Below are 16,212 nucleotides of genomic sequence, written 5' to 3' on the forward strand. Positions count from 1 at the left end.
AGCATGGCTGCCCTCCTTCTCAGAAGTACATTAGGTTCAAAATCACAGGTGCTTCAGGAACTCTGGGTAATGACAGACAAGTCCTTTCAATACCTCAAGTTTCCAGGGTAACACCTCTGGGTAACATCAAAGCCAGGATTACATTCACAAACATTCAGAATAATCCCTCATCTCTCTAAATCCCAAGAGTGTTATAAAGTTCCAAGGTGCCAAAGCTTTTTGAAAAGGAAAAAGAGCTATTCAAATAGGAAGTTTTATTGGGTTGATCACTTTCACTATGATTGTAAATTGATACAAGCCATATCCACTAGAATCAATACTCCATTAAGAAACAATAGCGTAAACTCCCACATCCAGGAACAAAAATATTTTTCCGTTAGATAAATGAATGAATGAATGAATGCCTTGGTCATATGGTATATGTACCTCTTGTATATCCTCACATTAGTGTCAATATTTGCCCTATATAGTACCGCCTCTTCAACCCTCATCCCATACTTCACATACGTCTATATTATAACACAAATATATATATACATACATATATGTGTGTACATATGTGTGCATGTATGTATGTATGTATGTATATATAAAGAGAGACACAGACAGACAGACAGACTGAGTTTCCCTATCTCTTGTAGGCTGTAAGTATAAGGGCCACTCACTGACTCAACCCCAATGCTGATCTACATAGAAGCTTTGACATTCTCCTTTTCGGACCTGGGTCCCTCCTTAGGCACTCCCCATACTGGCATTAGATTTACACCTGATAAGCTTTAGCCCTAATGCAGCTTAGAATTTTAGAACACCAGCCTCAGTCTCCCATGGTAACAGGGGTTACAGGCTTTTGCCATCATGGCCAGCAATGAATAATTCTTAATTAAGTGGTAATTCAGAGTAGAACGTTTAGTTTTACTAAGTGAGGCCAGGCTGCCAAGTCGGGAATGGAAAGGGGAAGTGCCAAAAGTTTTATGATTCAGAGTTGCTGGGGATATTAGAGATATCTAGAAACTGAGGTCCAGGGAGGTGAAATTACTTCCATAAGGTCACATAGGGAATAACCAGGGTATAACCAAATTAAGTGGGGAAGGAGAAAAACAGAAGGAAGATGAGCTATTATTAATGGGGGGGGGGGGGAAGTACAATAAGCCTTCATTTGTATAATCTCCAAGTACCATGAAAAATATATTCTATAAAAATGAGGTGAAATAATTATACTAACTTGAATTTCCATCTCTCAGCTCTCCTCCCCCCGACAACATAGAATGACATGTTTCCCACCCATGAGTTCAATACCCCTGAACCTCAGGTCTCAGACCTCTTTGTTCCCAAATGGTCTCATCTGCTACAAATGAGATAAACATGAGGGGAGCAGTAATCCTGGCCAAAGCAGCTATGCTCTTCGAGACGTGATCTCCTGGGACTTGGGGCACCCTCCAAGGAATTGCTCTGAACAACAGGCACTAGATAGCTCACATACACCTGCAAGATCCAGCCCTCTCATTCACTTGGACCTCTCACCGCCATCATGGCCCTACTCTCTCACCTCTCCCTAGGGTTAGGAGTTGGAAAGCAGAACACAACAGATGTGAATTCAGTGGATTGTCTGTGTAGTCTTAGAAACAATGGTTGGAATACTGAGCCTGGTTTAGGTGAGCACTTTGTCTCTCAATTCCACGGTTATGGTCAAATGCATGAGTCTTGAGAGAGCCCTCATGGGCAAAGCAAGCAAGGACAGAAGTGGCATCACTGCTCCTCAGAGACCCCAGAGCATTGGGGTGGAGTAGGGGACATCCTGGCATGAGTACGCTGGTGGTTAAGGAGGAAGCGGGCCTCTCGGAAACAGCGCCTGCACTGAGCACACTGGTAAGGCTTCTTGCCGCTATGGATGCGCCGATGGGTGAGCAGATTCTGTTTGAGGCTGAATCGCCGTCCACACTCAGGGCACGGGAAGGGTCGCTCACCTGTGTGGGTGCGCTGGTGGACAGAGAGGTTGTGCTGGATGCTGAAGGCCTTACCACACTCAGGGCAGACATACAAAGCCCGCCCTGCTCCATTCATTCCAGCATGGGCCTTATGATGTCGAACCAGGCTCGACTGCTGAGGGAAGGTCTGGCCACACAAAAGGCATCGGTATGCCTGTTCCTCTGCTGGGTGGTGGATAATGAGGCCCTGTTCATCGCTGGGACTCTCCTCATCTGCCTCAGGAGGCTCTCCTCCTGGTGGGGACAGGTCTGACATGGGCACTTCCAACAGCACAAGGGTTCCATTCATTAAGTCACCAACCTCTGGGGAGACAGACACAGAGAGAGAGGATAGGGTAATGGAATGGTTCTGACCCAGGTCCATGATAACCCCCTTCCTCAACCATAGGCAATATGGGAAGGGACCACATGGTGGGAAGAACATTGAATTTAGAATCAAAGGATCTGGGTTGGACTGATGGTTTGCCTCGTTAGGGCTAGTTACTTAATGGCCCTAAGCCTCAGGTGCCCCATCTATAAAATGGAGGAGTTAGACTAGAAGTCCAGCTCTAAATCTTTTAATTCTACCCTCTTTGCTAGAGGAGAGTGGCAGCTTCTCAGTAATTTATCTGCAACCAGCCTCATTTGCCACTCTTCCCCATTGCAATCGGGATGATGGATCTATAGCTAGAAGGGAACTCAGAGGCCCTCTTGTCCAACCCTCTAATTTGACAGATAAGTAAAATGAGCCCCCGACTTGCCCAAAGTCACACAGCTAGTAAGCCTTAGAGGAAATTTTTACACCCATGGGAGTCTCCTCTGACTCCCAAATCAGCCTTCTTTTCCCTGGAGTCAGCCCTAATTCCAGCCAAACTAGCTTACTCTCAGTAAAATAAGCCTTACCATTTCCCCCAGCTAAACCAAATATAACCTCTCCAAATCCCACTCATTCCTCCAGGTCCATCTCATCTGATTCCTTTTCCTCCTCCTCTGCCTTCTCTGACCAGTGTAGTTCAGGGAAATTTCCCTGCGTAGATCTGCTATAGAAGCTACTAACATTTTACATATGAGATCATAAGATTTAATTCTTGAGATTGTCTTGAACAAAGGTGCTAACCTCGAGGTCCTCAATACCCCCAGTAATAGATTAAAATCTAATTTGGAAATGTTTAATAAAATAAAAATATAATGCAACATAGATAATGTTAATTTGTGGTTTTCTAAGTCAATATGGCCCCACAGGGATCCTTTTCTATTTGAGTTTAATGTCACTAGTTTAGATCAACAACTTCATTTTACAGGTAAAGAAAGAGAGAAACAGAAAGAAGGGCATCCAGTAAATAGCAAAGCCAGTATCTGAATAGAGATTCTCTGATTCCAAATCCAGTGTTTTCCCATTATGTGGTTGTTGTTGTTGTTAATCTCAGCCTGTGACTCTACTGTCCTGGGGAGCTCCTGGTGCAGAATCTCCCTCCCTTATGCAAGATAGCAACTCATCTGTAAGTTCCATTCTTAGAAAGTTTCCTTTCAATGCAAGGACCACCCATGAATCCAGATGACAGATGATGAAGCATGCTGCCCAACTCCTGACAGGGAGGTGATGGACGGACTCAGGCTGCAGAATGAGATGTACATACATACATACATACATACATACATACATACATACACACATATATATATATATGTAGATATATACATATATATATATTTGGATGTGGCAAATGAAGGAATTTGTTTAGCGTGACTATACATATTTACTATGCATAGGTTTTTTTTCTATTTTTAAAAAACTAATGATAGGGGAGGCAGAGATGAAGAGAAAGTACATTTTTTCTTGGTTGAAAAATATAAAATAAAATTTTAATAAATAAACATAAAAAAGAAAGTTTCCTAGGGGCAGCTAGGTGGTGCAGTGAGTAGAGCACTGGCCCTGGAATCAGGAGGACTTGAGTTCAAATCCAGCCTCAGACACTTGACACATTTACTAGCTATGTGACCTTGGGCAAGTCACTGAACCCCAATTGCCCTGCCTTCCGTCCTCCAAAAAAAAAAAAAAGAAAAAGGAAGTTTCCTGGAGTATAGCAAGGTCAGGTGACTTGCCCAAGGTCATATAGAGAGTATCATTGGTTTGTATAAAGTAGGGCTTAAACCCAGGTCCCCAAGCACCTTACATACAGCCTGGCACATTGTAGGTGCTTAATAGCTGCTTGTGGATTGATTGCCTCCTGGCGTCAAGGCCTTCCATTGTATCACACTATTTTACAAATTTACAAATTGTGTCCACAACTAGAGACTGTGTTATATCCCTGAGGATGTCAGTGATGATGCTTTCTGTTTCTCTGTATCCTCATACTACTACAAGTGAGCATTCACTAGGGTAGTCAATAAATATTTGTAGGTTAACTCAAACTAATTCTGGGATTCCTTCATTTATCATTTTGAAGTCCAAAAAGCCCTCTCTCCTGCAGGGTACATACTCCAGTGCAGTGAAAATATTATTATTTTTATTATCATGTTAGCAGTGGGCAGAGTATGGGACTTGGAGTTAAGAAGGTTCAAATTCTAATCCTGCCTCAGACAAGTACCAACTGTATGACCCTGGGCAAGTCATCTAAACTATGTCTGCCTAAGTTTCCTCAAGTGTAAAATAGGGATACCTCACAAGGCTGTGGTGAAAATCAAATGAGTTAATATATATAAAACACTGTGTAAATTCTAGCTATCACTAGAATTATTACATTATTACTAAAAACCCATGACATTAATAAGGTCCTTTTTACTTCTTTTAGCATTTTCTTTCCTACTTCAAGGCAGGCAGGAGTTATTTATCCCCACTTTCCAGATAAGGGGACTGAGCCTCAGAAAGGTTCGATTCAACAAATTCAATTCAGTAAACACTTATTAAATGCCTACTGTATGTTAGGCTCTGGTGGTACAAAGACAAAAAATGATTTTTTCAAGGTAGAAGAGCCACAACTAGAATACAAGGCTCCCATCCCTGGTTTTCCCTTGTACCGTTGCTCTCCAGCCTTTCCTGGAATCAGACAATAAGCATTTATTAAGCACCTATTATGTACCTGACACTGTAGTAAGCCTGGAAGGAGGCAGGTAGATCACGTTTTTAGCCCCTGGAGAGGCACTGGCAGCAATTGCTTCCTACCCCAAAATTCTGTGATTTAGTCCCAAAGGCCAGACTCCAGAAGTGTGGAGGTAAGGGGTTCTGGGTTTTTTCTTCCCCTGTAACCACTGCAATATACCCTTCCCCTCTCCATCTTCTAATGTGTAGAGTATGGTAGGGAGGAAGCAGAGATGAACTGGGGATATTTGGGAGCATCGGGGAAAGTCAGAAGGGCAGAGACACATGAGGCCTTGCTTAGGCATGAAGGCAAATTCTGGGAGCAGACAGCTCCTTTTAAAGGTCCCAAGTCCTTCCATTGAATCAATCCCTGCACCAGAGCCCATTCAGATCTCCCTGCCATTTCTCCTCCCACCCCTACCTCTGCAGCCCTCGTAGCAGTTTGAGGTTGTCTCTCTCACAACGTTAGTCCAAGAAAGAGCCGGTGATGATTCCAGGGAGCTGTCCCCAACTCCTGTTCCCGTCCCTCTGTCCCAAACTCACAAGCCTGGATTGCGTCCCTGCTCCTCCTCCTCCTGGCTCCGAACCCACGGGAGGCTGCGCTGCATGCCGCAAATACGGTAACTTTGGGAGCGAGAGCTGGTCCCCACAGCCTCAAGGTAAATTTACAGTAAATACGGTAAACTTCCAACTAAGCCTCTCTTTTAAATACAATAGCTCTCTCGCAGCCACCCTTCTCCAGGTACTTCGGTCAGCTCCGGCTTTGAGTTACACCTCGGTAGGACTTCTAACCCACCCATCTAACCCTACCCTCAGCAGCAAACCTCCAGGATCATGCACAGAAAAGAGGCTGTAGTCGTGCTGCTGCCCCCTTATCCCCAGGCCCCATGCACCAGCGCTTTATTCAGTAATTACGGTAACCCACCCGCAACTACCTCAGGCAGCCTTAGGTAAATAAGGTAATCCTCCTGCTGTAAATGCCCACTCAGTTCTTCAGAACTAGGGAGACTCTCCGCGCGACTCTCAGCAAATACGGTAACGCCTCCGCAGTGACAACCTCAGTCCACCCACTACCTACCCCCGCCCCCAAGGGCCCAGCTCGCCCTTGGTAAATACGGTAACTACCGCAGCCGCCCCTGGTTGAACCAGAGACTTACGTGCTGCTGCTGTCTGTGTGCCGACTCCTGAGCCCTACCCTCCTACACTCGTCTGCACAGCAGCCCCACCAGGCTGAGAGGTCTAACTGGCCCGAAACCCGGACTGCAGAAGAAAGGAGAGCTGGCGATGAGGGGGTTGGGGCGGGGGGGGGGGGGTGGGTGGCGCTCGCGGAAACCAACATCCCAAAGCAGGGAATTATTGGGGGAAGGAGAAGGGTCCTCTCTGCGCCAATCCCTGGGATCCAGAAATCATGATATTTCGAGCTGGAGAGGATTAGAAATGGTTTAGTGCATCTTGTTTAACAGATGGAGAAACTGAGGCCCAGAGTAGTTAGTGAGTTGCCCAAGGTCACACTGGTGAGGGAGGATTTAAAAACAAGTCTTCTGTCTCAAACTCTAAAGCTCTTTGTGGTACAACAGATTGGACTAATAGTCCCCTGGAGGGAGAGCCAGGGACTCTCAAGGTCACCCTCCTATTGGGGCCAGAATTTGCTGTGGAGAAACCTTAGGAGATCCTTAACCCTAACAAATTCTTGACTTAAGGGAAATCCTGTCATTACCCACTTGTGGGTCACTCAAGCATCCTTCTGCCCACTCTCCAGAGCAATGATTCCCAGTTCCTTTCTATTCTTCTTTCAAAGTTCCCCTTCCCCCACCCCTACATACACATATACCCCCAGATTCCTTACCAGCTGAGCCAAATTCTCATCTCCATTTTATAAAGCCAGATCCCTGACTCACCCCATATCAGGCTAGAACTTAGATCAGCTTTCTTCCAGATTTGATATTAGTGGCTGTGGGGAAGTTAATGAGCCCCTGTGAAGGAACCAGACCTGGGCTTTAGGATTTATTCACCAGTGGCACTAGATTCCTTGCTTGGAGTGGATCCAGAGGGCCTGTCCTTCAGTCTCTGGGCCTTTACCCTTCACTTTTCTCTGAACTGATCCCTGGACTAGAGGCACAATACCTCATAAACCTGAAAGTCCTCTTTTTCCCTCCAGCCTAAGGGGAGGAAAAAAGAGATGCCCCTCTAATTTGCCAAAGCTAATCTTTTCATCTATACCTCAACCCTTCAAAATCATCTTAAAATTTCCTCCCTCACAGCCAATCAGTTGCGAAGAATTTATTACTCTCTATTCATCCTACAACCACCCCAATTCCAGTTCTCATCTTTTCTCACTGCCCCACAGGTCCCTCCAATCTGATAGGTCAGCTTTCTCTTCTATGTCCTTGCTCCATTAATATTGCCCCTTTCTTGTGCATACTCAGATAGTTCCTTCTCTGCTGGCTCTTTTTCAGACTACAAACACACTGCAAAAGAAAATTTTCCCTTGACCTTGCAACTCTTTCAGCTTTATGTTCCTATCTCCTCTCCTCTGCTGCTGAACTCCTAGATATGGGAGTTTACATTTTTCAGCACTTTGCAATATGGTTTGTGAATCAAGTCTCTCTAAGTCCACTATCATTTCTAACGATCATTTCTCCATACACCTTGACAGAGGTCCTTGGTCCTCTGCTCTCTACACTCTCCCTTGGAAATTTCATTCCTATTATGGCTTCGTAAAGACATCATCAGAGTACCAAGTCAATATGAATGTCCACATCTTGTCTAGGGTGCTAGTGATCTTCAAAGCTAGAACAGAGGTCTCATTCTTTAATCTTGTTAAGCTGACCTTGCAGTTCCTGCTCAATGCCTTACACATGTGTATCATGTTTCTTATATTCATACTTGCATCATGGCCTCCCTCTACCTCAATGAACTGGAAACTCCCACAAAGATAAGGACCATGGAGCCTTAGGTGTATCCAGCTTTCTTGCTATAATGAATATAAACCTAATATAGCTATTTTTGTTATTCAGTAATTTTTCAGTTATGTCCAACTCTTTGTGACCCCACTTGCAATTTTCTTGGCAAAGATATTGGAGTGTTTGCCATTTCCTTCTCTAGCTCATTTTACAGATGAAGAAACTGAGACAAACAGGGTTAAGTGACTTGGCCAGGGTCACACAACTAGTAAGTGTCTGAGGCTGGATTTGAACTCAAATAGATGAGTCTTCCTGACTCCAGGCCTGGCACTTTACCCACTATGCCATCTAGCAGGCGAATAGTATAAGGAGAATAGTATAAGAAACTCAGGGTTAACGTCACTCTAGGGGCAATACCAACTTGGGATTCTGTGTGCTGGATATGTTTTCACCAGGATCTAGGTCCATGTAGAATTCCCTGGGGAAGCCTTAGTCCTAGCTTTATTCTGTCAGCAGTGTCAACTGAACATCTTTGGTCAGGAACCCTGACAGCTGTTGTTCATGTTAAGATATTGGTGTCTGTAGAACAGGTAGGGAGTCTCGGTGGAAAAAGTGCTGAATGGAAGTGAAGGGACTTGAAACCTAGTTTCAAAACTAGTTTTATCACCTTAGGCAAGTGATTTAGACATTTTATGCCTCAGTTTCCTCATCTGTGAAAAGAGGGGATGGGTGGGTCAAAACACACTGAAAGGCTGCCAAACTCAGATGAATGGATCAGTCTTGATCCTAGGAAACACAAGATGAAATACACTTCCTGCTCTCAGTAGAGAGAAGTGGGGAACTAAAGATGTGCTATGTTGCATACTACATCAAGTTTAGATGCTTTGTTAATTGCTTAATTGCTTTGCTTAACTTTTTCTCTATAACAAAGGCAGATGAGGAAGTATGTTTTAAAATTATTGCAGTATTTTTTTTTAAAAAAGCATAAGACTTTTAAAAAATGACATGGTTAGTTACCAAGGATGTCTAAAACAGAAAGGTTCCATGTACACCAAAATAGTCAGAGCAGCTCTCTTTGTGGTAGAAAAAACTGAGAACAAAGTAGATGCCCATTGACTGGGAAATAGCTAAACAAATCATGGTACATGGATGGAATGAAATATTACTGAGCTATAATAAGCAGAACCAGGAAAATAATATATGCTATGTCTACTACAATGTAAATGAAAAGAACAAAAAAAACCCTAAACATTGTAAGTATAATGGTCAAGCCTGACCCCCAAAAGAGGTGAGAAAACACATCTCCTTCCTTTCTTTATGGTGGTGGGGAACTCTGGGTTTGGAATATTTAATATTGTCAGAAATGGTTAATATGTGGATTAGTTTTACAGAACAATTTTTTCCTCTTTCATTATAAGGGTTGAGTCTCTAGGAAGGGGGGAGGGAGAGGAAGAAGGAGAAGGAAAGGAAGAGAGAAATAGAGGGGGGAGGGAGAGATATATTCAAAAATGAAGGTAATATAAAAACAAAAGCTATCAATACAAAATTTTAATTCAAGAAACAAAGGAATCAAAACATATGAAATCCCCTCCCAGAACCAACATTCCATTGAGTTTGAGTCTGTATCTTGAAGCCAAGGGCCTAGCATAGTGCTCTCTGCACACTGCAGATGTTTATTAATGTTTGTCAAATTGTTGAATTCAAGTCAGTAAGTTATGTTATGGCTACTGTGCCCCTCAGCAATGTGGAAGTCCTGAGAAGGGGGCCTGATGCACAGTCCTAGAGTATGAGAACTACACTGGACCTTCATGATCAATTAAGTCCTGTTCAGGTTTAATAACCATGCTCCAAATATCATCGATAGTCTCTTTCAAAACACAGAAGAATATGGCCCCCAGCTGTGCAGCACAGCTCGATGAGGCCCAGGGACTTAAATCCAAGAATGGCCCCCATGATGGGAAAATTATTCCCCTTGCCTACCTTCTAACTGATCACCCCTGAAGTTCACACGCTGAGCAGAGAACCTATACAGGTATATCATACATATATATACATATACATACCTATGTGGAATAAATACACATACATATAAACACATATGTTGGATACGTATGTGTATGTATATGTGTATGTGTGCATGTGTGTGTATCCATCCCCAGCAGGGTCAGCCTACAGTGAAATTATAAAGCTGGTAAATGGGGTCTTCAGTGACTCTCATTATCTCTTACCTAGTGCCCCCTTCCTTTTCCAAGTTCATTCCTTAGGCTCACAGATCTAGAGTTGAAAGAGACCTCAGAATCTCTTTCATTTTACAGGTGAAGAAATAGGCCCAGGGAGGGCAAGTGATTTGCCCAAGGTCACACTATAAAGGCAAAGCCAGGATTTGAAACCAGGCCCTTTGACTACAAAGTCAGTGCTTGGTGCTAAGGCTCCTTAGGAGCTTGTGCTACCTCCCCTGCCCCCCTTCTCCAGGGTATTCTTTTTTTTTAAGATATTATCAAGGAAGGGGCAATGTTTAATCCAGATGACTAAATCTCTAATATGGAACCTTAAAAACCAGTAAGGGAACAATTTTTAGATGGAAGATGCTGTCCTTCTGCCCAGAGCATTGCTGACATAAAATAGGCTACCTTGGGAGAGAGTGAGTTCTCCATCACATGAAGTGCTCAAGCAACTAGCATATTATAAATGAGATTTCTATATTAGTTAGGAGGTTAAACTAAATGGCCTTTAATGTAAGTTTCCTTCCAATTCTCTGATTCAGTGCTGCACTGTTTCTGAGGGTACCCTCCCTCCCAGTCTGTGTTAAGGTACAAGGCCAGTCAAAAACCTTCCTTGGGGTTGGAGAGGTTAAGGCACTGAGGCAGTGTCAGCTGATATCTTTCATCTCCAGTTAAGAGGTCTGGCAAGGGTCAGAGCCACAAACTTCCCAGCTTCCCAGCAAAAAGAGCCCTGGACAGGGGATATGGATTCTAAAGCCTGTTCTGATGAGCTTTCTGAGAGACCTTGGTTAATTGCTTTGATTTCCCCTCTTGGGGATCTCTGTTCTCTCAACCTGATACAAGGAGGGAGTTGAACCAGATAATCTCTAAGCTCTTTTTCAGTTCCAATATTTTTGATTCTGTGAAAAGGAGGGCACCTCACTGACAAGGTTTTTAAAAGAACAAACAGTAACATACCCGAGGACGTCATCTATATTTTTAGCCCTTTTCAGAATAGGCTACACCAAAAATAGAAAAGAAGAGATGGTTGATTGCAGGGGAAAGGGGGAAGGTATTGAGATGATAACACCTAAGCCTCATAATGTGCCTTGATGGAAAGAGGGCAGGGAAGAAAGTCCTGGATTCTAGACCTAGCTCAACCAGGCACCTACCCTGTGACTTGGAGCCTTTGCTGAAGGTTGGAGGGAGGGCCCAGGAAAACAACAGCATTGCCTCTCTGCTCTCTTCCAATATGCTTATATAGATCATGGGTCAAAATGTATATTAAAGGAGAAGATAATTCACCAAAGGCAATCTGAGACTGGTATAGACAAGAGGGTTAGTCTTCTTTTCTGGCTTGGATAATTTGTAGGGACTTTATAAGCTGATCATGTCTATATGAGCCTCAGGTCTTTTTCTGAAGTAGCTAGTGTGGCTGCCTGGTTCTAGCTTGAAGATCCAAGTCCCAGGCACCAGGAGCAGGACTGTCCCATGTGTGTTACTGCATGCACCAGATACTCTGCCTGGGCATCATGCCCACATGGTAGAGTTTAACCCTGACCTGTTTCCGTAGGAGTCCTTCAAAGCTGAATGAGAAAGCCCTCAGTGCCCAGTCTATCCGGTGACAGAGATCTGGGCAAGGGCAAGGTGGAGCTACTTGGCACACCCTTGTGGGAGCCTGGGCAGGAAGATCAAAGGGCTCCAAGAGACTTACATTGAGAAGAGGAGGGAAAACTCATCCTGGGGGAGTGAATGTGGATGGGCGACCCCCTGCTAACCCCCATGTTGTGCTAATCCAATAGGAAGCATTTATAGAGGATCATTGGAGTTTCTCCCTCACGGAAGTCCAATTCTGATGCCTCACTGGTTCTCACCCTGGGTTCTCAAAAGATACGTCAGTAAAGCATAAGCTCTGGAAAATACTACCAAGCAGGAAAGACTCAGAGAACAGGCCCAATGATGAACTCAGTTTCTGAAATCTGAATCTTAGCCCAGCTAAATTCTCAGGCACTCACTACTACATTAGCCACAGCATGATCCATTTTTTCTTTTTTTTTTTTTTTAGTGTCAGCAACTGTCCAAGGTCATCTGCCAAACTGTAGGTGGCCTTTGATCTGAACACCCACCCTAACAAGCTCCCAGATCCCTTGACATATTGAAGCATTTAATCGTCTTAGGCGCCAACAAAACTCTGCACTGACAGAGGGTATCTGCTTCAGCTCAATCCTCTAACTCGAAATATTCAATTGCTGACAGAGGCTGAGTCCTAGCTTACTGACAGGTGACGTTTCAAGAGCTGGAGGAAGAGGAGGAGAGTGCAGCAATCAGTGGGGAGCAATGAGTCAAAGCTGGGGACAGGAGGATCAGAGCTGCAATCTTAGGGACCATCTAGTCCAAACCCCACATTTATACTTAGCAGCTGTGCTGTGCATGTAGGTACAGCATCCACCTCCTTTCTCTTTATCCATGAGCATAAACACTACCTACCAGCAGAGTAGGGAACATGAAGATCAAGTTTGTGATTCCCAAGAGACAGAAGGACCTCTTACAACATTTTGTCTGTGGGACTCAATGACAAAAACAAGAAGTATTAGTGACCTACTGTATGCAGAATACTATGTTCAGAGCTGGGGAAAACAGGAAGTTCAAATTGCCCACTCTAACCCTCATGGAGGTAGCCTCCAGCGTAGACACTGAGTGAGATCCAGTAAGTAGGTCATAGGTGTCAAGCACACTACTGCCAGAACCAGATTAAAATGTAATTGGGAAATATTTAACAGAATTTTAAAAATATATAATAAAATATAGGTAATGGCAATTTGTAGTTTTCTAAGTCAATATGCCACCTTCAGTGTGTTTCTATTTGGGTTTGACACCACTGCAATATGCCATAAGCACGAGTCTTTCTGCCTCCTCAGCTTTGCAGTTGCTACTCTGACACCTGCTTCTCTTTGGCTGTCAGAAGGAAGAGGTGCCCATCACCCACCCAACTTCCCTCCTTGGGGAGAATATGAGGACCTGGAATGTAGGGATACCTTGAGATACCCAAGTTGCCACTAGAAGCAAAGCATTCCAGGGCCCTCCCAGTCCCAATCCTACCACCACCCCCAAAAACCCCAAATACAAGTCACCTGAGCAGTATTATTCACTACTCTCTTTTCTTTGTCCCTGTTCTGTGGGATGTTTTTGATACAATTTTCTTGGTTTTCCAATCCTCCCTCCTTAAGCATCATGAGGATTTTTATCTTTACTGAACTCAAGACTGCTAAGGATGCTCCCTTAAAAGAGCTTACCTAACTTCATTCTGCTGAGCCCCAGTGGGTCCCCCTCTCTGCTCCATGTCAAAATGACTGTGAATGCAGAATGTTGTGCCAGACCTTCCCACTGAATATGGATGCTTCTGTCCTCTGTTGCCAAGTGACACCCCCAGTGTTGGTTTTCATGATGACTGGCATCACTGCAGCAGCCAAAGTATAGCAGCACTCTTATTCTCCCAACGAGTACTGGAGACTTCAAACCTGTTTCCATAGATAGTGGATAACTGCAGGTGCCAGTCTTGTGAAGATTAGGGGGGTGGGGGTGGGGAAGAAGGCAGAAAGGCCCTTTTCCAAACAGCTTAAAAACACTTGTTCTGCAAAACAACTTTTGGCTGATTAAAAAAATAAAAAACCTCTGAAATCTTACCGCCTCCATGAAGCTTGCCTGCTTGGCTAAGAACCGGTGCTCCTTCCTTGTTCACCACCCCAGGAACAGACTTCCTTATCAGATATAAAATATAAAAACATACCATTTGATGTATTTAACCTAGTACTTGGTTGGTTTGACAAATACCTGTTCTACTGACCAGGAACCCTATCAGAAAGGAGTGAAGTTAGTTAGGCTGGCCTGCATTTTCTGAATGAACCCATATGGTTCAGAATGAGGAAGGCACTAGTCCCATGGTTCTCTGAGCAGGAGGATTGCGTTCAGTCTTGAACACATTTAAGTGAAGACATTTAAAAACTGGGACCTGCAGAGTTTAGTGACCAGAATGACAATGGGCCTTGAAACCACATCCTGGGCAGCTTGAAGGAACCAAAACACATTGAAGAGGGAACAAAATCACACCCTTGTTATCTGAAGGGTTGTCATGTAAGAGACAGAACCAGGGCTGGGAGACATGAGTTCTCTGTGACTAGAGCACTGAGCTACCAGTCCTTAAGAACAGCAGAAAGGATCATATAAAGGCTAGACTAAATAACCTCTGAAGTCCCTTCCAATTCCAAGAGTCTGTAATTCTGGGATTCACTGACTTCCCAGACACACCTTGGGCATTCTGTGCCCATGCCTTTATCCATAATCCACTCTCCCTTCTCTATTTATCCAAAACCTATCCATCCTTCAAAGCCCAACTCAGGTTCTGTCACCTCCATGAACCCTCCTACAAAGACTCCAGCCCACATGGATCTGAAACCCTAGGCTGCTTAGCACTTAATTCTATAATTTTCTGTATGAAGAGCATCACAGCCTTGTCTCCCAGTCAGAGAAACTGGGAAGCTGCCATCACTATGTCACACATGATCACTTTGCAACTCCAAAAAACACATTTCTCTGGTCCTCAATGGAGAGAACTACTCTATTTTCCTCACAGGGAGCTGGTGGTGAGAAAATGAGAGGCTTTCCTATGAGCATTTCCACGGCTGTCCTCAGGCCTCTAGTGAGAGCCTCAGAAGAAGGAGCTCTGCTAAGAATCTGAAAAGTAGTTATGAAAGGACTTTTGAAGGTGAGGTCTCAAATCTCCAGGAGGAGGAACAGTACCCTAACCCAGATCAGAGGGACTCTGTTCAGAGACATGAGCCTTGAGAATTATGGGACTATGCTCTCCCTAGAGTCCCAGAGGTTCTCAATCTCTACTATATTTGAATTTGCTTTTTTTTTGCATTTTATAACTACATTTTAATATAACTGGTTTCCTCTACAATCCAATGTATTTTAATTTATGCATTTAAAAACATTATTCTGAGAGAGTCCATAGGCTTCACCAAACTGCAAAAGGGATTCATGAGAGACACAAAAAAGCTTAAGACTTCCTGTCCTAAACACTTAAGAGTATCCTGAAGGAAAAACTTATTCTGCATGCACAGCATGTTAACATGTTAACATGTTCAAGGGACAGAAGCAAGATGTAGAGGAACAACTGGTCTATTATAAGAATACTATGGCTGGGCGGACTTCTAGTTAAATAAGGCCCAATAGTGCCCAGACATGGTGTGGTTGGGTGCCAGAAGATCAACTCTGTCCAGGCAGATCAAAATGACCAATGAATCAAGAACCACGCCCAACTACTGTGACCACTGTGATCTACTTCACCTATGAGAAAATAAACAAAAAATGTCATTAGAAATGGGTGGAAGATCAAGCTCATCTGACTGACAGCAGGGAAAAATTCTTCCTGAATTTTTGTTCTCTATTCTTCAATGAGGAAGACTATGCTCCCGTCTCATCCCCTACATGAGAGACCCTATGATGCCAGCAATGCGCCTTTCTCACCCTGGGTGGATGCCTGTGAGGTTTTGGCAACTAAAGCTGCTCATTGTGCCAGTCATCATATAAGATAGGGCCTGGTGCCTTTCCAAAACTTTGTTTTTGTCCTTTGTAAGAACCATTGTGGTGGCCACTTATCATAGATCTTTGGCCACAGTTAGAAACAATGAGAAGTCACCCTCAGGGGTCACTACATCATAGACTGAACAGAGGCTAGTGGCCTTCTCCAGTTCTTGTATAACATCTACCAGTCACTCTACCAACCAGCAACCCATCACTGAAGAGAATTTAACTAATTCCTCTCTGAAGTAGATCTGCAATGAATGTACCAAAGTGTTTGAGGTTGTGGAATTCTTGGGGCGGGGGTCAATATGGAAGGTCACATTTCCTCATGAGTATCCTTGCCAATAAACAAGTTTGATTAAAAAAAGAAATGAGACAACAACCAATAAAGGATTATCATTACTGAAGGGCATCAGGATTTAGGGGAACCAGCTTTGGTGCTAGGAAAACTCTAGTTTAACTCTTGCCTTTGACCAATA

General features: G+C 43.8%; 1 protein-coding gene across 1 annotated transcript; it reads right to left on the minus strand.

Moving 5' to 3' along the window:
- Nucleotides 1-1,746: 1,746 nt before the first annotated feature.
- Nucleotides 1,747-5,651, minus strand: LOC118850937 (zinc finger protein 2 homolog). The gene is made up of 3 exons (XM_036760551.1): nt 5,587-5,651; nt 5,045-5,061; nt 1,747-2,288 (listed from the first exon to the last, which is right to left on the minus strand). Exons 1-3 carry the CDS (start codon nt 5,649-5,651, stop codon nt 1,747-1,749), a joined length of 624 nt encoding a protein of 207 aa, XP_036616446.1.
- Nucleotides 5,652-16,212: the final 10,561 nt, after the last annotated feature.

Source organism: Trichosurus vulpecula, chromosome 5 (assembly GCF_011100635.1).
Source record: "Trichosurus vulpecula isolate mTriVul1 chromosome 5, mTriVul1.pri, whole genome shotgun sequence".
Taxonomy (NCBI): Eukaryota; Metazoa; Chordata; class Mammalia; order Diprotodontia; family Phalangeridae; genus Trichosurus; species Trichosurus vulpecula.

Bases quoted from the DNA above. Each gene is read 5' to 3' on its own strand.
- LOC118850937 (XM_036760551.1), bottom strand. From the start codon at position 5,651: ATGCAGCGCAGCCTCCCGTGGGTTCGGAGCCAGGAGGAGGAGGAGCAG.